This window comes from Sardina pilchardus, chromosome 8 (genome assembly GCF_963854185.1).
Source record: "Sardina pilchardus chromosome 8, fSarPil1.1, whole genome shotgun sequence".
NCBI classification, from domain to species: domain Eukaryota; kingdom Metazoa; phylum Chordata; class Actinopteri; order Clupeiformes; family Clupeidae; genus Sardina; species Sardina pilchardus.
In genome coordinates this window covers 24,594,837-24,616,548 of record NC_085001.1, presented here as the reverse complement: position 1 = coordinate 24,616,548, position 21,712 = coordinate 24,594,837, and the positions used below count along the sequence as shown (strand labels likewise).

Sequence of the window (21,712 nt, the reverse complement as noted above, 5' to 3'; positions counted from 1 at the left end):
GTGACCTGGAAAATCAGCTCCACAGGCTTCAGATTTGCACCACCTGTTAAAAGTTCATGAAGTATCCTTAAGTGGAACAGTGCAAATTGCTCGCCTTTGCGTACCGTGCAGGCTTATTGAGATTAAAGCAACAGACTTTATTCAAATGGGCCTCCTGTACACCTGTAGCCCACATGTAAAGGGATAAGTGCAGGCTTTTACAGTCTCCAGGAGGAGAAGAAAAGGAACCCCCTCCTGAGTACCTCTCTCCCGCTGACCCAGGCTGCCATACCAACGCCCCCACATCCAATTAGATGCAGATTAGACAGAGGTGCAGTGGGGGTCGGCCTCGACCTTTTCCCCAATTCAAGGAAGTGACAGCACCTGTGGATCACAGCGGCGCCGTGGCTGTCCAAGGCTCTCCAAGGCTCTCCGAGTGGAAATAATTGGAGTGGGCTCGGATAGCGAGACAGCCGAGCCTTTCCCACCTCCCACGGCCGAAGAACAAATCGCTTATTTATTAATGTCTATTGCCCATTGTGCTCCACGGCTGGCGTGGAATGCGGAATCGGCTATGTTAGCGGAGGGAGACTTAAGCGAGGGGAGCAGGTCATGACAATGTCATGACAATCCTCGAGTCTCCTGGGAAGCTTGTCACCACTCAAGGAGACCTTGTACCCTCCAAACCCACGTAGCGCTGAAATTGCCAAAGCCTTCCTTGAGGAATGATATTTGTGCTGGGGAAATAAAGCAGTGCCACCATTTAAAGTGGCCGCAACCTTTTCAAAACCCAGCCAGACTCTGTTCCTCTCCTGTCAGGCTGTCACTGACTTGGTCCCCTCTCCCTCTCCCCCTCTCCCTCCCTCCTCCCTCCTTCCTTCTCTCTCCCTCTCTCTCTCTCTCTCTCCCTCCTCTCTCTCTCTCTGTTTCCCTCGCGCGCGGCGACGGCATGAGAAATGTGGGGCGGTCTGAGTCACGGTCCGCTGTGGCAGACTGTCGGCTCCCTCCCGCAGTCGCTGATGAACGCCCTGTGTATGTCTCACTGCGACTAATCAGGGGGCTCGCAGACCCAACACTGTAGGCGCCCTGTCCACACGCTCTCCCAAGCAGATGGCCACGCCAGGAAGAAGAGAGGGAATGCAGAGAGGGAGGGAGAGAGGGAGGGAGAGAGGGAGGCATGTTTTTCGTGTGAGATGGATAGATATAGATGGTGTAGAAAGAGAGAGAGAGAGAAAGGCAGACAGATAGTGTAACAGACCAGACCGTGTATCTCTTTCTCTCGGTCTGTGTGTGTGTGTGTGTGTGTGTGTGTGTGGATGTGTGTGTGGATGTGTGTGTGTGTGTGTGTGTGTGTGTGTGTGTGTGTGTGTGTGTGTGTGTGTGTGTGTGTGTGTGTGTGTGTGTGTGTGTGTGTGTGTGTGTGTGTGTGTGGATGTGTGTGTGGATGTGTGTGTCTGTGTGTGAGAGAGAGAAAGAGCAAGAAAGGCAGGCAGATAATCCTAAAAAGACAAGAGAGGCAAGACAAACAGATAGTGTTACATACTAGACAGTGTGTGTGTGTGTGTGTGTGACTGTGTGTGTGTGTGAGAGAGAGAGAGAGTGAGAGAGAGAGTGAGAGAGAGAGAGAGAGTGAGAGTGAGAGAGACAGAAAGAGAAAGAAAAGAGAAAGGCAGATAGACCTAAAAAAGACGGAGGGAGGAAACGCAGCGGGTGAGACAGAGAAGAGGCATGCGTCTGGTGCGGCGCTCCCTGTCATCTCAGCTGGTTGGAGATGTTATCCCAGATCAACCACGACCGGGAAGCAGGGCTCCCTGACACGGTGCTCTTCCCAACCCAAACTCTTGGAGTGAATCAGCAGGCTAATTGGGGGCTGTCAAAGCCCTCTGCTATGAGTTCGCCTTCTTGAGCCAACAAACGCTCCTTCAGTGCTTCTTATTTTTTCTCTTTTTTTGGGGGGGTTGGGTTTCACTGGGGCGAGAGCTGTCCGTTTATGACTGTCAGTTTACCGTTTGCCTTCCGTTATTGAATTTTTAATTAGCAGCTGTCAGCAGCCTAACTCAGTCCTGACAGTGCGCTCCCGGCCCCGGCTGCATTATTGAGGCGCGCCAGGGGTCGGCCCACACCATGGCCAGCCAAGAGCTGTGGGCTATGAAGAGGGAGAAGCGTCCCCTTAAAGCCATCTATCCCCCCAGGGGCCATGCACGGGCTGCTTGAGAAGACACAGTAATGGCTGCGGAGAGGAAGGGGGTCGGTGGGAAGGTTGGCCACCCTATTGCAATCTCCTCCTGGTAGCTCAGCTATGAGCTTTAATAGGATAGCACTGTGGCGCAGTAATGCATGAGGCGTCCCAAACCAAATCAGCACAGAGGATAATCAGAGAGAGAGAGAGAGAGAGAGAGAGAGAGAGGGAGCGAGAGAGCAGGGGAGAGAGGGACAGAGAGAGAGAGAAAGAGAGCTGCTGTTTTGTCGCCTTGATTCTTTTTATGTCAACACGCAAGCGTAGCGGGCAGGGAGGGGGGGTATATCTCTTTGTCTGGGTGAGATGCGTGACTGCATTGGGCTCCTGCAGGCTATCTGTCATGTCTAACTGAGGTGACACGAGCCTGATGGAAACAGTAGGGATAATGCAGACGGGGCGTATAGGAGGAGGAGGAGGAGGAGGAGGAGGAGGAGGCGAAGATGGAGGAAGGGGAGTCCTGTAGGGGCGAGCAGATTGCGGAGCGGAGGTGTCGTGTGGACACTAATGGTGCCACGGATACCTGTGGGGGTCCGGCGCGCTCGTGTGATGAATGCACTGTCTTGTTGGCCCAGGCTGTCAACCGTGGTGATAATGCATCGCCGCAGAGTCTCCAGTGCAGTCCCCCACCCGTGTCTTCAGCCACAAACAACAACAAACACACAAACAAAGAAGTGATGTGACTTAATGCTGCTGCGAGTCAAGCCACCACACAGTCAGTGTTCGTCTTCACTGTAAGCCTGTATTGCTCACTAATGTATTGAGCCATTCAGATAGAGCAGATCTGTGTGAATACACATTGTTCTCCTCAAAATTACATAGAAACTCTAATTCTTCCCAGTTTTACTCCTGACTGTGTGAAACAGTTGCCATTTTGTAGCTTTTTATTTTTTTGGTTTTGTAAACAGAAAAATCAGTTGAAAAATCGTAAAAAAAAAAAAAAAGCCCGACATAACATTCCACTTATGCACTAGCGCTCAGTCTTCGCTAATGGGGCATCACAATGCATTATTGCACCCACAGCTGGGGGTCTGGTTTAACATGCAGATGGAGAGCGGTGGCAGCTCCAGTATCAATCGCCTCGCTCTTTAGGCTGAAGCACAAACTTGTGCAGAGAGCAGTAATTACCCCAACTGGCTCGTACAAGGTCGGATAAATTGGGTGCCGGCGAAAGGCGGCTTTCCAGTGTTTTTTCCCCCTTCGAACCCAAAACAACCCCCATCCCCGCCTGACACACACACACACACACACACACACACACACACACACACACATCTTATGAGGTGCCACCTCCATTCACTTCTTGTCCACAGTTGACATGACTCGGAGGCATCCTCTGCTATCAAATCAGCCCAAATGAGAGGCTTGGGGGCCTGTCGTTGCATGTCGAGCTGACAAATATCAAGTCACAGAGACTGCGTGAAGAGTGAGCTGGGGTTGGGGTGGTGGTTTATCAGTGGATGTGTGGATGTGTGTGTATGTGTGTGTGTGTGTGTGAGTGTGTGTGTGCTCACGCATGTGTATATATGTGTGTGTGCATTTGCTGGGAGAAAGGCGAGGCTGTGTGCGCCTGCCTCTTCTAACACCAGCTGTGCCTGTGCTTTCTGCACGCAGCCATGCACAAACAACAGATGGGGCTCCTTTTGCGATTTGTTATTTAATGGTGGCAAGAGTTCTACTTCTCTTTCGCTCCTGATTATGTGGGCCTGCTTGACGCGAGCACATTTCCACTGCTGCCGCCACCGCAGTGGCTGGGGGGAAAAAAAGCGGTGCCATCCTGTTTTCCAGCGCGGATTACAATATCAGCAATCAATCACCTTTTATTCAAACAGCGCCATTACGCGGATGATTTACAAAGAGCGGTTTACAAGTTTAAGGAGCCTGCACGACTCCTAGTGTTTCACAGCAGGCCCATACAAATGTCTAATACCGCCAAAATGGCCTTGGGTAATTTGTAATCGTAACGAGATCATTACAAGTCCCCAGAGACTGGTGCACTGTTCCACAGAAAAATAGGAAAGTCGCAAAAAAATAAATAAAAAATTGCACGTGAGTCAGGTCCGTGGTATTTCTTTGACGTACGTGCCGAGAGAACGGCTGACGCACTCAAGGTCTAGGAAGGAGAGCGATCGACGGCATCGCCCGGGACTATTTCAGCGGGAGCATTGAGGGATAAGTGATTGCTCGATGGCTGGTCCTGGGCAGACCGAGGAAGCCAATCAAGCCAAAGGCGAATCAGGCCCATATAACACCGGGGAGGTAATGAGTGACGCATGACTCCGCAATGGTCTGTGCAATGATATACCTGACCGTTGGAGCGCGTCGGCGAAATAGATGGTTGATGGAGCCGTGGAGAAATCACTGGCATGCCTAATGTCCATTAGAACATTAAGGAACATGACGGAATGGCATAGCAATTTAGACCCTTCATGAGATGTTGATGCCTGCGTGCCCAGTGCAGCTGAAGGCATAGGTTCACATGTGGTTTGAATGACAAAGCACAGAGAGATCAGAGCTACTGTGCCTCAGTATCAGATAACTGAATCCAGCTGAAATGGAGTCAGCTTCCGCACATTTAAGCAGGTTTGCACGAAAACAGATTTTGTCGTTAAAAAATATGCAAACTTGCTTATCGGTAATAGTCTGGTCGGGTTACAACGGTCATGATTACAGAGAACAAGGTATACAGCGAAACATGCTCTTAACCTGTAAGATCCCTTCTCACAACAACAGTACGTTTTTTTATACTCCCTTGTTTAGCACAATCTGATTTCTTGATTTCCACATTTCCTTCTGAAACCGTTTGCCGTCTTTGTACAAATAAACTAATTAAGATCTAATTATGAGATAACTATTCAGGCAGTGAAAGGAAATTCATAATTAACAGTGCACTCCTGAGGAGCCAATTAGATTATTTGTTTGTTATTTTTTCTTCTGCTCTCGCCACTCCTCCGTCAGACAAACACTTGCTCTCCTTTTTTTCCGTTATTGTGGTGTTTGTTTTAAGCGTTTCGGCCGCTGGTGTGCAAACGCAACTCGTTTCAGCAGATGACACCGCGACGCTGGTGTTTCACGGCATGCATTCGACGGACAGACTCATCAAGCTCTCTCGCGCCGTACTTCCGTTTACCCAGGATGATTTGCGCGAGCCGTTCGACGGGGACTGCGGAAAGCGGCGGAGAGCGTATGGGGGGGGTAGCTGTGCGCTGCAGTGCGGCGCCACAAGTTAATTTCATCGCGCTGTACATCCACGGCTCGCGCGACCTTTATGATTAAAATTACGCGCATGTATAAATTCCTCAGTCTTCAAGCTGTCACATCATGTCTGTGTGTGTACTCTTGAATTGTTCGCGCTGAGAAGAGAAGACCCCGCATCACATGTGCTCATGTGTGACATGTGTGTAGGCACTCCAATAGCCATGTGTGTGTTGCAATAGCCATGTGTGTGTGTGTGTGTGTGTGTGTGTGTGGGAGGGGGGAAGGGGGGGAGGTTGGTGGAGAGTGTGCACGAGAGAGGGAGGGGCTCCCATGCTGAGATTTGACAGTGATGAATGTCTTTGAGGGCGGGGGCACCTGTGAGAGAGAGGGCAGGGGAGGTGAGTGATGAAATGCTGCATTGTAATTTGGCAGTCTCCACTGTGATAAATAACGAGAGCTGTGGAGCAAGCAGCCCACCTCCTCTACAACACCCCCCCCCCAACCCCCCAGCCCCCCCAAACTCATCGCTACTCCAAGGTGCCGCAGAACCATGCAATCCCCCCCCCCCAACACCACCCCCTGAAAAATTTGTCCTTGCAAATCCATACGACTCCCCTAGTCTTTAATTAGAGTCTGTGCGCACCCAGCCTCTTGGCAAAGTGGATGTGTGTGTGTGTGTGTGTGTGTGTGTGTGTGTGTGTGTGTGTGTGTGTTTTTCCCCCCCTTCCTTACTGGTAGTAAACCCAATATAGATATTGCCTCCTCTGTTCCCGAGCCAACAGGTTTATACAATACGAATTCCAAATGCTGTAGAAGGTGAAGAAAGAGGCTCCAGTACAGAACCCCGGCAGAAGAAGAGAGATTTTTTTATCTCCCTTTTATGCCAGTGACTCTATAACACTTGTCTGTTTGTCGAACATGAAAGGATGCGGCGTCTCAGATTTGTGGGATCCTAGAATATCTCACTTTGTGCCGCAAACTTTCTTTGCCATCATCCTTTTTTTACCCTTATTCCTCTGTGTTGTTTTTTCCCCCCCTTTGACTATTCTGTCTTCACTACCTTCGAGCTGTCATCAAGCGCACACCGAAATTAAATTAGCAATTAGAGAGGCACCGTGAGATGGATGAGACTCAATAGTGCCAAGGAGGAAAAATAACTTTGTCTGCAGAAGCACACGATTTTTCCAAGGTCCTCAACATCTTTCATCTTTCCCATTTGTCTCCCAACCTTGATGTAAGTGCCTGCACATCATCTAACCCCGAGAAACACGTGCGCTTGATCAAATCGGGGGGTTGTTGTTTGGAGGGGGTTTGGGGCTCAGGCACACCCCGAAACGTCTCTCTGATGTTTTTTTCTGGAGTGAGGAGTTGACATGGCAGTGTGTGAGCGTGTGTGTTGTGTGACACGCGACAATCATCAAAGGCTGCGTTCTCCAAGGGGCCGTGGCGAACCCAAAAAAAAAGAATCCCATTTATTTAGGCGGGATAATTACCGCCGACTCTTCATGAAATTCTGCCTCCCGGAGTCCCCCCCCCCCCCCCCCCCCCACGTTCTTATTCCACGTGTTTTTATTTTTTTTGCATTTTTTTATCCCGAGGCAGTCTGCTGACAGTGTGATGACACAATGCAGCTCCTTTGTTTTGACAGATGCGGGGGGAGACCTGGGTCTTGTAGTCGGCTGGCATGCAGAGACCCAGCACGCTGACAGGTGGTGATGGTAGCTTCTCTTTGACATGCTCCCACTGATCTCTCCATTCCCTCCTCTCTCCCTCCCTCTACCTCTACTTCTCCCTGTCTCTCTCCCTGCCTCTCTTTCGCTCTTTTTCTCTTCTACCTTTTTCTCTCTCTCTCCTCAGGGTTTGCATGAGGAATGCCAGTACCTTTTCCAGCCGCAGCTCATTGTCCAGAGGCTTATCGGCATCTCGGTGCTGTACCCCGGCTACTTCATCGACCAGATGATCCCTGTTCACAACAGATCGGTCCTCTACAAGTGAGTCACCTCTCCCCCCTTTTGTTTGTCTGCAACAGCAACATAAGATGGTTCCCTTGGCCCCCCCTCCCTCTTTTCTCTCTCTCTCTGTCCATCCTTTATCTCTCTCTCCCGCCTTTATCTCTCTCACTCTCTTTCCCATTCCCAAGTGCAAATGCGCGCACACACACACACACACACACACACACACACACACACACACACACACACACACACATATACACACACTCTTGCAAACCCATTAAAAGCTTGTGGAGCTCGACTGTCTATACTGATTCATTTATTGGTGGCCCAGTCCATTTGGTAATAGAGCGGCATTCCTCTTTGCAGGCAGATTCAGCACGTACACTCTCATGATGTCTATTTTAAGGGCCCTGTTTCAAGTGAGGAGAGCTGATTAAGATGCGGATGCCATTTGCAGTAAAGCTCCGAATGCTAACGGCAGGCAGTCTCTCGTTGCCGTTTACCTCTCTCTGTCACACTCACTCACACACACACACACACTCACACACACATACAAACGTGTGTCCGCATAGAACACAGATGCACACATACACACACACACACACACACACACACACACACTTTCACTCTATCTGGTCTCGCCTCTCTCATTTCATTCCTGCGATTTCTCTCTCTCTTGCTCACATATGCACACTCACTCTCAAACACAAACACACAAGACATACACACACACACACACACACACCTACTCGGCACACTGTCTCACGTAACCCCTCTGTCTCGTTCACACACACTCTCCCTCTCTCTCCTCTCTCTCTCTCCTCTCTCTCTCTCTCTCTCTCTCTCTCTCTCTCTCTCTCTCTCTCTCTCTCTCTCTCTCTCTCTCTCTCTCTCCCGACCCCCACTCCCCTCTTCCCCTCATTGTCATTCATCATTCCAGGCACATCCTCCCTCCTCTCCATCCTCTACAGACTAGCTCTCCACTCTCATTAATTTCACATATTAATGGGCCCCTCTCTCAATTATCAAACCAAAGGAAGAGAAAAAAGAGTCAGGAAAGAAACTCCTAAATGCTTACAAGCATGAACAACAACAGCAATGACAACACCAACAACAACAGAAACAACAACAACAACAATCACTGCAATTGGGCACAAGAAACATCTGTGTGCTAAAGGTTGGATGCAATGTGTGCTTCAAGCCCAGTTTGAAAACACACAGTCGAGGCAAGAGGCTGATGACAGTATTCATTCATCCGCTGATGGCAACTCTGTTATTTTCACCCTGTTGTCAATCTCCGGAGAGTGCATCTTCACAAAGCCCAGCCTTTGTGTTTTTTTTTCTTTTCTCCAACTTTCCATTAGTGAGACACTACTAAGAGCACATTATGTACAGTGCAAACACTCATGGATTAATTCTGTATGGAGGTAATTATATGCATCTTGTTAATGTCACTCCTTGACAGGTTGACTGTCAAGGTTGTCGTGAATTACATAGCTCACAAGACATTCAGACCTCCCTTAGACGGCACGGACATAACCACATTATGATTCATTAAGTGATATGCAGGCCTCTCCTTCTAATTATTTTGTCAGGTAGTTCCCCACCCTCATATTACTGGAGTTCTGAAGAGTCCATCAATTGATTTGTCTTAATTAATGTGTCTTCATAATGGCCTTAGATAAGCCAAACTAAACAAGTACAGAATTTGCACACAAAAGTATACAGTACAGGTGGAAATATTCTTCATCTTATATAAGGAACACACTTGTATGCATTCACTCAAAGAACATAACTTTTGCAAGGTGTGTATGAGAAGAGCAAAGGTCAATGAATGTTGAGCTGAAGAACTCCCACACACTTTTCACTTAATTTATTTTAGACATTATGGATTATTACCTCTGTATATTTGCTACAATTTCACTACACGAACGGCTGAGAGTGAAGACATGGAACATAAGTAAGGGATAATCACTGATCTATAAAGAACACTGGTATTCGCAACCCGTATTCTTTATAGATCAGTAGGCTTAATGGACGACACAACATTTGGTTTACAGAAAGAAATGTACATTTGAGGTGGTAGAATGGCCAACATGCCAAGTTCTTTCGGTGAACTGAATGCTGTGGAGGCCATTATGCCGCTTATACCACTGTTGCCACTCGCGTTGTGTTCATTTTGCTGTTATAATTTCAACATTTTACTCGCTAAAATTGTCTTGCCTGTAGAATTACTTTTTTTCTGCCAACATATCAACTAATTTTTCAACTTGCAGGACAAACTATTGTTACTTATTCTAAATGCATGGTTGCTATGGCCAAAGGCCAGTCATTAGTTCCATTTCTCTCGTCTTCAAGCGTTTATATCCCAGGATTCTGATGAACCTTTGAAACATTTTGTTTAGCCTTCATGCCATCCAACCAGCTGAAATCCACCTCCATCATGTGCTACAACGTTATTATGTTCTGAACGTCTGTGTTCAGCTTGGATGCATTGTAACAACGAGTTTGGCAAATTAATATGGAAGTGTGATACAAATTGGAGCTGCAAATAACATACAGTACAGTATGGTTAATGCACCTTATAAAGAACACAGGACAAGTGAAAACTACATTAATTGGCTGGTGGTTAAAAAAAAATAGACATGAATACAATTAGCTTAGGTTGCACCGGCAACATTGAGTCATCTGGCCTTAACTAAAATTAAGGCTGAGAGGAAACTAAATCTGATTTCTCTGTTTTGCTTGCATTGTGAAAATAATTAGTCAAAAGACAATGGTATTATGCATGAATGTCTCTCCATAGGAGGTTGAAAGGCTGCTTAGCATCCCCCCAGAGCTCTGATGCAAATCTGATTTAGCAACTGTCTTCGTTCATATTAAACAGCACTTTTCAGATCGCTCGCCTCGATGTCTAAGGCTGTTGTATTGAGCCTGGCAGCAGTCGACTGAGTCATTTTTGGGGGAAATTTTAGTTGATCCTCAGCTCCTATGGACTGAAAATGAGGAGGTCTTAGTGCGTAGCCGACTACTCATCGATATGTTTCATCTGAAAGAACATTCCCAAACCTTTGGGATTTTATTTTCTCAGACATCACAGATTCACACATCATAACAAATTAAGCTATGTCTCACCATAGTTGACAGTAATACACCCAATCAGCCAGTGGATATGAGGAAAACCCCAGTGAATAAACCATTATTTATTTAATTTCTGAAGAACAGCAAGGGCTTTAACAAAGGCACAATTACTCTACCTTTCACGGATTCCCAGTGATGGTAGTTTATGACTGATGATCTGTTATGTGCAGACAGGATTCCACCTGTCATTTGCTGTCTGTCTAGTTAATAGGCACTGTTTGCAAGGGATTTCAATCTGTATCCATAAGTCACATGGGCTTTTATGAAGCCACTTATCAATAATTCTATGAAGCTGGGGAATGAAGGGGTGGTGCAAAGGAAGTATTGCCACTGAAAAACAATGATGTACACAACAATTATGATTTTAGTTTGTTGAATTCCACATGGTAACTTATGATGGAGTACTTTTTGCTCAAGCACCTTTGCTGCTATGGACTTTGCACAACTCAAGTGGTCTTAGGGAGTAATCAGCAATGTGCTTTTGTATTTTGGGGCGCAAAGGCGCTCTGAATCCTTTGGGAAATTTACTGAGCTTTGTTTTTTTTCACACACCACGCACGGCCCACACACACACACACACACACACACACACAGCTTTCCAATATTACAAACTCTCAACCAAAGCCATATCTTATCAGATTTTAAAGCTAACACGAGCCAGCCATTGACTATGATAAACTTGATTTATTTGACAGCTGACAAACTGCCATGCCTTTAATAATAGTAAAATCTGTCTTTTTGCCTCAAATCAGTTGCCGCCCATAGAAGCCTACTTCCCATTTAGAAGCCATATGTGTAAATAGAATCCCATCTTTCATTTGACACGCTTTGCTGGGGAATATCAGACAGCAGTGTCTAGTCATTTGGGCTTTTATGATGCAACAAAAGAGATTGATTTGAGCCGAGCCAATCCGGTTGTTCTGCCGTCTGATGAAATGTTACTGTGGGCCTGAAATGGGTTTCAGTTAAACCCAGAGAAGTCGTCTATGGAAAGTCTTATATATTGCTTGGTGCTGTGCCGTTTGGGTTCGGTTCAGCTGAAGACTTTTGAAGGTTAGCTCTACCTTGTTGTGACTTTCATCCCAGTGGGGCCAATTCATTCTCTATCATTTTCATTAATCAATTAATTCTGTGAATTCTACATTTTAAGAGAGTGACTTTCAGAGTATGCACACCTTGTAATAAAGAGGAATTTGTCATTGTTACTCTCAATTAGTGTGAAATTGCCCTTTGTTCTGTAACTGGATTCACAACATTAAGAGGATTTAGAAAGATATGATGCCTGTGAGAACAGAAAAGTAGGTCACATACAACCAGGATGATTGAGTGCCTGTAGTGAAGCAGACATGCTACTGACTTGAGTGCTGAACGTGGGAAAGAATGTCTTTGTGTGGGTGGAGTGTGATGGAGGAGGCCGCCTACACCCAGGATAACTCAAGCAACTTTAGGACTGCTGGCATTCAAAACAATGAGATGGACACAGGCCAAGCGCCTCAGCCAACCCACAGTCCGTGATACCATTTTTGTAAGGCATCAGCTAAGATGGAGAAGGCACACAGTCGGGGTGTCAGTGGGGTACCATCCGGTCAGCTGTGTGACACCAGCATGTGCTGAAGTCTGTTCTTTTCTGCAGTTTTTCCAGAACAGAGACTCAAGACATTGTGTTCCAATGTCCTTGTTGCATTATTACAATGCCCTTGGTTCATAGCTACAATAATTAGATAAATACAATAATCAGAAGACATCATCGCATCACATCAGTACTGTACTGTCACTTCACCTCAATGTGCTGTCTGAACCTGTCAAAATAGATACAGTGTGATGTTGCTTAATGTTTTTCAGCATGTTACTGCACTATGCTATGCTAACTGGTGTAATTACAATGTAATAAAGGGACTATAAAATAAAAATGTGACCCGAGGTATATACACATCATTCATGTTTTCCTTTCTTTCTTTGCTTCTTGCAGAGTCTTCATACCGAACTACGTATCCCGGGTGAAGGTGCAGCTACTGGACTGCAACACTCGCAACCGGAGTGCCGAGAGCTGCCCTGTGGTCCTGAAGATCCGCTCGAGAGCCCCGCCGGTGCACAACTCCAGCGCCCTGGACTGCCGTGAGTGGAGCCCGTGCGAGCTGGAGACCACGGTGCCCTCCTGGGAACACTGGTACTACATCCTGGTGGAGCGCTACCTGAGCACGGCAGACGTATACTTCCGCATCGGCGTTCAGGTGACAGGTAAGGCCTCTCTCCTTTACGAGAACCAAGCTCTCTCGCTGTACCGCAACAAGGTCGTGTCAGAGACTTTTTCAGAGACTTTTTTCAGACGCTTCACCGAATTTCTTTTTTTGCGGTTTCTTTTTGAGCTCGTAAAAAGTTACCCCTACGCTTCGTCTTGTTCTGTTTTGTTGTTGTTTTTCCCCCACTCCCAGAGAAGTTTGAAGAGCTGCCGCTTTGTCCCCGGGAGCAGCTGTGCTGTTGACTTGTTTGCCTATTAGCACAAATCAGGCGCATCTGTTTATGCACGCTTACACAAAATCCCCTTAAGTGGCCTGGTAATTCACATTTGAAATTCTGCAGTGTAATGTCGCATTCAATGTGTTGCACTTTGATGTAGGTTTGTAGACTCTTCAGGGGGTGTGGGGTTTTTTTTGGGGGGGGGGGGGGGGGTGCTTAATACAGCGAGAAATCCTCAAGATGGTGGGCAGTGTTAACAGCGTGGCATGAAATTTCTTTCTTTGTGCGAATTTGAACGTTCAGTGCCATTTCCGTAAGGAGCGCCAGAGGGGTGGGGGGGTTGGGTTGGGGGGGCGGGGGGGGGGGGGGGGGTTGAGGAGCGGTCGATGGAATGGCATGCCAGTGCCCTCTCTCTAATACATCAGCCATTGCATTTGCCAGCAGCACTTTTGGATGCCCTGTCATGTTGGCGTGTATAGAAATATTTTAAGCTTGGCACAATTAAGATTAAAGGGGAACAGCTTGATGATTTGATCTGCGATCCATTAATTCTTTATTGGGATTTATCTCTGCAAATGTTGCGGGCATATGGCTCCCACTTGTCGCGAGGGCATGAGCGCCCAGTCAAACTGCGATGAAAGAAATTGGATGTATTAGGGGCTGTTAAAGGCGAGGCGCTTCGTTCGTTGGCAACCAGGTTCTCCGGGCCATCGGATCAGAGCAAATAGAAATGAGGAGGAAACAGAAACAGTGTTTTGATGGAGAGGCTCGGCGATGAATCTCGCCGACAAATTGGCTCAGTGGCTGCGGCAGAAGAGGCACTCCTCAATGCAGAATGATATCACGTCCATCGCCTCTCCGACACCTTTGATACAATAGGCCGTTGATGATGAGCTTTTTTCATTCCCTCTTTTTTTTTACTATCACCGTTCTTTAAGCCTTTTCACAAATATGGCAATCAGGCAGTTGAGTGAAAGGTGTGAAATTGATTGGCAATTTGGTTCCATGACTGAGGACCCTTGTTATCACAGTGCGCCAGGAAGCAGGATGCCCACTGCTTCATCCGCCAAAGACTCGCCATCAAAGAGTCGGGGCAGCTGTGTTTCAAGCCTATACTTATTACATTTCAAATGCATTTGATATAGTATTTCAAAGACGTCTGCACCCATAGGCAAAAGCAATGCGGAAAGGAGCTCGCACCTTTTGAGTTTAATCCTTTGAGCAAGAAGCTGTGGGGGGGGGGGATTGGGGCAGGTTAGGTGTGGTACGGTATTGATTGTTTTCCTTCAAAGGTGTAGGAGAGATAAAAACATGGGCGGAAAAGAAATGGAACCTGGTTGTGAATTAAGGTGTTTCAATGCGCAAGCAAACTATTCCATTTCAAACAGTGACAGTTGTACAGGTTGGGGAGGGAGGTGCTGCTGCTGCTGATGCTGATGCTGCTGCATTGGTTTCCGTGCTGTTCCAGGCAGGGACACGGACAGACAGAAAAGGGCTTGGACAAGCTAAGAGCGAGACTGATCTGCTCCGCGCAGGCAGGCTCTGTCAGCCTCGTCCTTGTGCTACATACGCCACATTTGATTAATTCAGTTTAAGGTTTTATCGCCTCGCTTTTTTTCCCCCTCCCTCTATCTGAGTCTGACAGTCAAGCTCAATTCGGTCCCTTTGTTCTATGATGTGCAGTGATGGGATGTAAAGGTAGGGTTTGGTAGAGGTGGGCTCGGGTGGGGGGGGGGGGGAGCAGCCAGAGAAAGCTGACTCTGGAACAGACGCCTCCCAGATCACGCACAGAGTCGCCGGCCCAGGTGCTGCACCAGGGCCAAATCCACTGTGGGCTCCGCCGCTATCGGCAGGGGGATCAAAAAGAAAGCCATTGATGTTCAATGAGCCTGAACAGCTCTCCAGCCCCGGCTTAGATGAGGCACGCACTTGGGGAACAATTGGCTCTGATCAGATAGGTTACCTGTGGTGGATTACTGCTTATGCGGTGGGACTCGGCGAGAAGGGCACCATCTCTGACCGCTCTCTAAATCTCAAGACTCCGGAGGCTTCTGAGACATGGCCGTGGAGGGCTTTTGTTAGATACTACCTGAGTATGTGTTCTATCTCACCAGCGTCTTTAAAGGAGAAATCCAGCAAGTTTTCACATACTGTAGATCTCTGCTTCTCTAGGTCACTGGAGTACTGTAGGTACAAAAAAAAAAAAACAGAGTGAAAATAATCGGCTTTGCCTAGCTCGAGTTTCTCCAACCACCAGCGAACGCTGCCAGCCGCTACAGTGCTACACTCTGGGGGCATGTCCGTGAGCACCCATGTACATGCCTACACAGGGCAGTGCTGTAGCTGCTGGTACTAGCAACTTGAGCTAGGTACAGTACAGCCGATTGTTTTCGTTCTGTTTTATACCGACAGTACTCGAGAAACACACACTGGGTAAACCCAGCCCGATCTGCTGGTGATTGGTTTTCGCCCGGCAGCTCAAGCTGGAAACCTGCACATTTACTGTATATCTCCTGCTTCCTGTTCATGTTTGCTGGAACCAACCATAAGCTAGCTTATCCACCAGGTGCTCCTGGATTGTTGGTCTGATTGGTTGAAGGACTATCCGAATGCGTACAGTCAGCTGGATTTCTCCTCTAAACTAAAGCATGAAGTATGTCCATCAGCACCAGCGTATTGGCGTCATGCAAGCAGATGTGTTCATGAGGACTTGTGAAGACTTGTTGCTATTATTGGAAACCATCATTAAGGTGTTTTCGGTTAAGAAACTTAGATCTTTAGATGTATGCAAATCAGTTACATGCTACAAGAAGAGTAGAGTCTTTGGAAATGTGCTAATGGAGTCTATGTGCATATTATGTCCATTGTGTGTATGTGAGTGTGCAATGCATGTGTGTGCTGTTTGTGAGCTATTTGTGTGTTAGCATTCGTCTACAAAGCATTTTGCATCTTTGTCTTCAGTCTGTAGTCTTTAGGGAAAATCCAGTCATCTGTGGTATGATTGTATTAATGAGCAGGTTGAGCAGCAAGCAACATGTATGAATCGGTTGGTTGATGAATCACATTCCAGCCCAGAATAGCTTCTATAGTCTGACACCATTTGCTTTCAATTTTCATCACACAGCAGCACGGTGAAAAAACCTCCGCATCATGAACGTGAATGGTATGAAATTTCATAATACAGAATACTTCCTCACTATAGTGCCTGTCTCATCTTAGTGATGAGGGGACCATCATCTTTTAGCGTTGGCCCTCAAGTGCTTTTCAGCGTCTCTTTGTGATAGTAATTAATCAGACAGAGGATAATTAAAGAAACGCCAAAGCTCCTTGAAATCTCTTTGTCATGTAATTGTCAGTGAAAAGCTAGTGCATGGTAAGAGAGAGACCGTAAACGGTCTTTTCAAGATTGATTCTGATGTTTATCATCTATCTGCCATTCGGAGAAGTGTGCACCCTTGCTGGCCTCCATATACCCTAGTGTCTCCTCATTGAAGAGATCTTAATTAGATTGTGTGTGTGTGTGTGTGTGTGTGTGTGTGTGTGTGTGTGTGTGTGTCTGCGGTGTAATCTTGTCTACACCCTAGAGTTTCGGTTTGGCTTAGGATTCGATTGGACATTCTATCAAACAAAGTGAACCCAGAGGAACCATTTCCTCCGAGTCAATATCATAGTTTGCCACGATATTGGGTGTGTGGTATTTTGCAGACATGTTTCAAAGATTTCCCTGAAAACATCTTCTTCAAAAAATGCAGATTGATTTGCTAGCTTTGATGATTTGACGAAAGGCACCTGTTACATCCACAGCAAGCCATCAAGATGAAAGCTGTACAAGGCATTGAAGTTATGGGTGTGATCGATGGGAATGATTTCCTATGCAGAGTCCAGTGTCTATGCCCTCCACCCGCTCAGTCCATAGCCGTTGTACTGATGGGTTTTAATAATGCCTGCGCTCTGTAGCGAGTCCAGACAGCGTTTTATTTGCTGTCTCTCTCTTTTGGACGTTGCCCCTATCATGACCCCTTGTGGTTGCCTCTGCTGGACAACGGACTGGTACCGGGCCTTCTAACCTGTGTGTGTGTGTGTGTGTGTGTGTGTGTGTGTGTGTGTGTGTGTGTGTGTGTGCGCGCGCTTGTGTCTGTATGTGCGCGTTTGTGTGTGTGTGTGTGTGTGTTTCAAACCACTGACAGACGGAGCTAGAGTACCATCAGACAGAGAAGAGAGTTGTGCATCGAAGGTCCATCAAATATTAACTGCCCTGGCCCTGACCCTCCATCACACACGTGGTTGCAAGGATATTTCTGTTTGAACTGAGCTGTGTGGTCTTTGCTCTCGCCAGGCATCAAATGCTGACACTCCTGCACCAACTCTTTCTCTCTCTCTCTCTCTCTCCCTCTCTCTCTCTTTATCTCTCTCTCTCTTGCTCCCTTCCATGACTTCAACTTCTCTGTCAGATTCGGTGAAAATGAAGTCTTACTTATCACCCAGTCCTTGAACAAAGTGATGAATTGATAAAATAAGACTCTTTAGAAAAAGAAGAAAAAAAGAAAAGCAAAAAATGGAGCTCAGGATGTTGTGACCTTTATCGCTAATCCTTATTGATTTGCGCATTGCTATCTAATCTCTAGAAAACATCACATTAAGGGAAGGCCCGCTCTTACTTAGCGATATAGCCAGATGACATTCCCCCCCCCCTTCTCATTCTTTTCCCTGCAGTTTCTCTTAGTTACACTGCAGTGGCCCAGCTGATTGTGTCTTTAATTGTGATCATCGCTCATTAGTCTGGGCCCCTGGGGGACCCCCATTTCCCCCTTCTCGTTTGAGTGACAATCCACGAAGCCAAATTGAAGCTGGCAGTCCCGGGATTTCAAGAGCAGTTTCCAAGACAATGAGCCCTGGCTTTCAAGTTTGCTAACGACGGCACTTCATCATGGTGATGTAATTGAAACATCAGGAAGAAAGGAGAGAGGGATTGAGAGAGAGAGATGGGGAGGGGAGAGAGAGAGAAAGAGAGACAGAGAAAGAGAAAGAGACGGATAGAGACAAAGTGCATTTTGCGCATGCGATGTATGTCAACCCTTTTTTTCTTTTTTTGGGGTTGTTTTTTATCCAAAGGGGTTATTAGAGCAAGAACATAAACGTCGCTTTGCTGCAATCATCCCTCTTTGTTTACATGGCATTTGCTACCTTGTGATTGAAGCAGCCCGTAATTAGCCTGTGCTCTCCTGACACCGCTCATATTGCGGGGCACGCAATCAAACCTTGATGATGATTGATGCCCCCCTGTTTGTTACCCTGATTGTTTTCAATCTTTCTGAACCTGTTACTATTCCTGAGATATCAATATTTCCCAATTCCCCGCAGAACGAGCGAGAGAGAGCGGTGGGAATCGGGGTCAATTTGTCATTCATGGTAATGGAACGACTTGCCGTCTTTGTGCAGGCGTGCTGCACTGCTAAGAACGTCTCTGGAAAACGTGTGGCTGTGGCTTGAATGGTAGTGGACAAATAAAGATGGCTGGCTGAGTCACATATATAGCATTTGGGGGGGTGGGGGGGGGGGAGAAGGGGTCCACATTGGTATTGATTTGTTTGCACTGCGCTTCAGAGAATAGGACTGATAGAGATAGAGATGCATTGAATTTTTGTTTATGGCCGAGCTGTGGTTTCGTCTCCATCTTATACATCAAAATGGATGAAGGGTTGGGGGCTAGGTGAAAGGGGGGGCGGGGGGGGGTTCGATCTCTTTGAATGCAATCACATTTTCCAGCTGATATGGACACTTTTTCCCTCCAACGAATGGGTTTGTGTTATGTCATACCTTATTAACGATTTTCCCACACTTTTTTGCGGCGGATGGTGCCTGCCCCATCTAGCCAGACCTGCAAATGCTGTCCTCAGCCCAAACTCAGTGGCAGAGAAATACCTGCTGCCACGCCATTTGGGGTGACCAACTTTCTCGAGGTCACAAAATGATTTCACACACCCGGATTGCTTTTTTATTGACTTTCGCTTTTGCTCACCAACAAGAGGGTGGGCGGCGCGTCTGAGAAGTATCTCCAGATGCAGAGGTTAAGCGCAAAAAATTGGATCCATATAGATTCAGTGATTTATGAGATGGCAGGAATATCTTCAGGGCAACTCTGGTAAAATGAAGAAGCTGTCAGCGCGCGCAACACAACACGGGGAATGTGAATGAGGCTGTTTAGCTCCTCAGAGTTACGAAACGTTTGGCATAAGAAGCCTTCTAACCTCTCCTGGGGGTCCTAGGGGTTATCGAATGGAGATATTTGCTCGTGGCAATTTAAAAGCTCTCCCTCTTCCTCTGTGATGTTGTTCTATAGGAGGCTGTTTTAGAGGTGTGTGGGTGGATATGGATGCGTGTGTGGTGAAAGCTCAGAGTGGTCAACAGGCCTGTAGACATGTCTCACCCCCACAATCACCTGGTGGCTTCTCCTGAAGAGATTCGGAAAGTTCCGTTCAGTTAACTTCTGTTGTTTGGTGGTTGTTCTAAAATGCGAACAAAGATGGTGGTCCACACAGTCGATTTTGCCACAGCTAACAAGACTAAAGAGCTGTCCAGCGCCGATCAATCAGGGAGACAATGTCAAACTCCTAAATGTGAGACACTTGAGTTAGGGCAGGGATGCTACTGATTTCTGACTGAGCCAGAGTTAGATGACTGAGATTGGCCTCGTCAGTTACCTGTTTGACTGATCCCTTCTAACACCATGTTGGGTCTTTGAGGAGTCTGCATTAAAGAAGTAGATAGATAGATAGATACTTTATTGTTCCCCAAGGGGAAATTGAAGTATTATGTGTGAGTTCATCTCACTATTGTGTCTGCTGAATAACCCTTCATCAACTAGCTTCGCCACTGTCTACTTCAAAAGTAATTGGATTTGAAATTTCTTCTACATTTCTTCTGGCCATATACAAATTATATTGAGTTATAATTATATTGTGTCTAATTTCATTTTTACACCACATGAAACAACGTGCCACTCAGTGGAACACAAATTTAGGATAAAAGCATTATAGGAGGCAAAATTAGTGAAGACATTGGCAATATAATAAGCAAGGTGTGTATGCCCTTGGCCTGGGCTGAGATGATGAAATACTGTGTCAGAAAGGCCGAGGGAGGGAGAGGAAGAGGAAGATTTGAACGTTTCTCAAATCCTTTGTTCATATTCGTGTGAAATCCACACACAAGGCATGGAGGACACAAGGAGGCATACTTATCCAACAAACATCTGCACTCTAGTTTCAAGTTTCAAGTTTACGGTTATTGTTGCACATCAGGTATATTTTCATATAGGCCTATCAAATCTTAGGTTCCGCCCCCCCTCATGGCCTGCTATATGCAGAGGCTTTAAAATAAAATACATGAATAATCAGATAAATCATTGAAAAACTCAAACTATAAATGCATAGCAGGTCTAGATGCAGACTAGGAAAAGAGTAGCCCTAGGAGGCTACTCGCCATACTACGCTAAGAAAAAAACCCCAGTAAAAACAGCAATCCCCCAATACCATAACTTAAAATCAGACTATGGCTCACCTGTTAGATTTGCAAAAACGTTTGGAAGGTGTGAACAAGGCCAGGGCCTTGCGTAACTCCCTCAAGATTAATCGCCAGAACAACAGGAAACACAGTGAGGGAAAGAAGTCAATTCAATTAATTAAAGCCTATAAACAATTAAGTCTGTAGTCTATCAGCAGTACTACATGAGGCAGATAATACGACTGTGCATGGCTGCCGATTGCTGACCTGAAATGACTTTTCGGCTTATTAGTTATTAGACACAACACAATCATCTTAATGAACACGCGTTAAATGCAAATCAATTCCTATCTGTGTAATGCGCTGTCACGGAGGCTTCAGACACTGTGCACTGAAGTGTGTAAAAGGCAGCCATTAGAGTCAGCACTTCTGCGACTGGGAGAATGAACCGCAAACTGGTGACAGGCGCTTTGCGGAGCTACAGTAATTCCGCCGGTTGTTGCCGGTACCAGTCACGTCTGTGAGCACGATTTGTTTGTCTGTCATGTGCGAGTCACCGAGGAGAAAGAGCCCGTAGTCAGGGGGGCTAGAGTTTCGGAGTTTTTTGTTTACCACTTCTGGTCTTGCTGGGGAGATAGAGGCAGCCTGGGAGGGACAGGGGCTGTTAGAAATAAATAAAGAAAAAATAAATAAGAGAAGAAATATACAGTGGAAGAGGAAAAGTAAGTAAGTAAGTAAAGTAAAGAAAGAAAGAGCACAATCCTTAACTCATTCAACTCAACTCACCTCCTTGGAGCTGCAGAGACCGTTTACCATTTTCTCTCCCCTTTTTCGGTTGTGCCCTCCAACCCCATTAGTTCAGCTAATCAGCTTGATGTGTGCATATCTCGCTCCACAGTTGCCGTACTCTCTAGCCCGTATCTGCCCTGTCCAAGTGGAGACCTGCTGATTCTTCCCTGTTTGTGGCAGTGCAGATACCAAGTCCATTATTTTGAAAATTAACATTTTTGGGGGGGAAAAAAGACAGAATAATCTCCAGCAGTCACTGTCTGCGTCTATCTAATCCTATTAAAGTTTAATACAATTTCAGGCACGTTTCTAAGTAAAGTAAGGTCTGTGTGCTATCCATAAAGGTACTGAACTTTAAAGGCAGCCATTTTGGGCTAATCCGCTCAAATCCCTCCCAGAGCACTGCTTTAGGTGATGAACGATGAAATTGTATTATACAGAGCGTTATAAATGAAAA

At 46.5% G+C, this 21,712-nt stretch overlaps 1 protein-coding gene across 1 annotated transcript in view; it reads left to right on the top strand.

Annotated features, from left to right (window-relative positions):
• tmem8b (transmembrane protein 8B) overlaps nt 1–21,712 on the top strand; it is a 110,161-nt gene that overhangs the window by 46,286 nt on the left and 42,163 nt on the right. The window contains exons 4-5 of the mRNA XM_062544068.1: nt 7,271–7,404; nt 12,479–12,747. Of these exons, the coding sequence (XP_062400052.1) occupies nt 7,271–7,404; nt 12,479–12,747 (403 nt within the window). The remainder of the gene's footprint in view (nt 1–7,270; nt 7,405–12,478; nt 12,748–21,712) is intronic.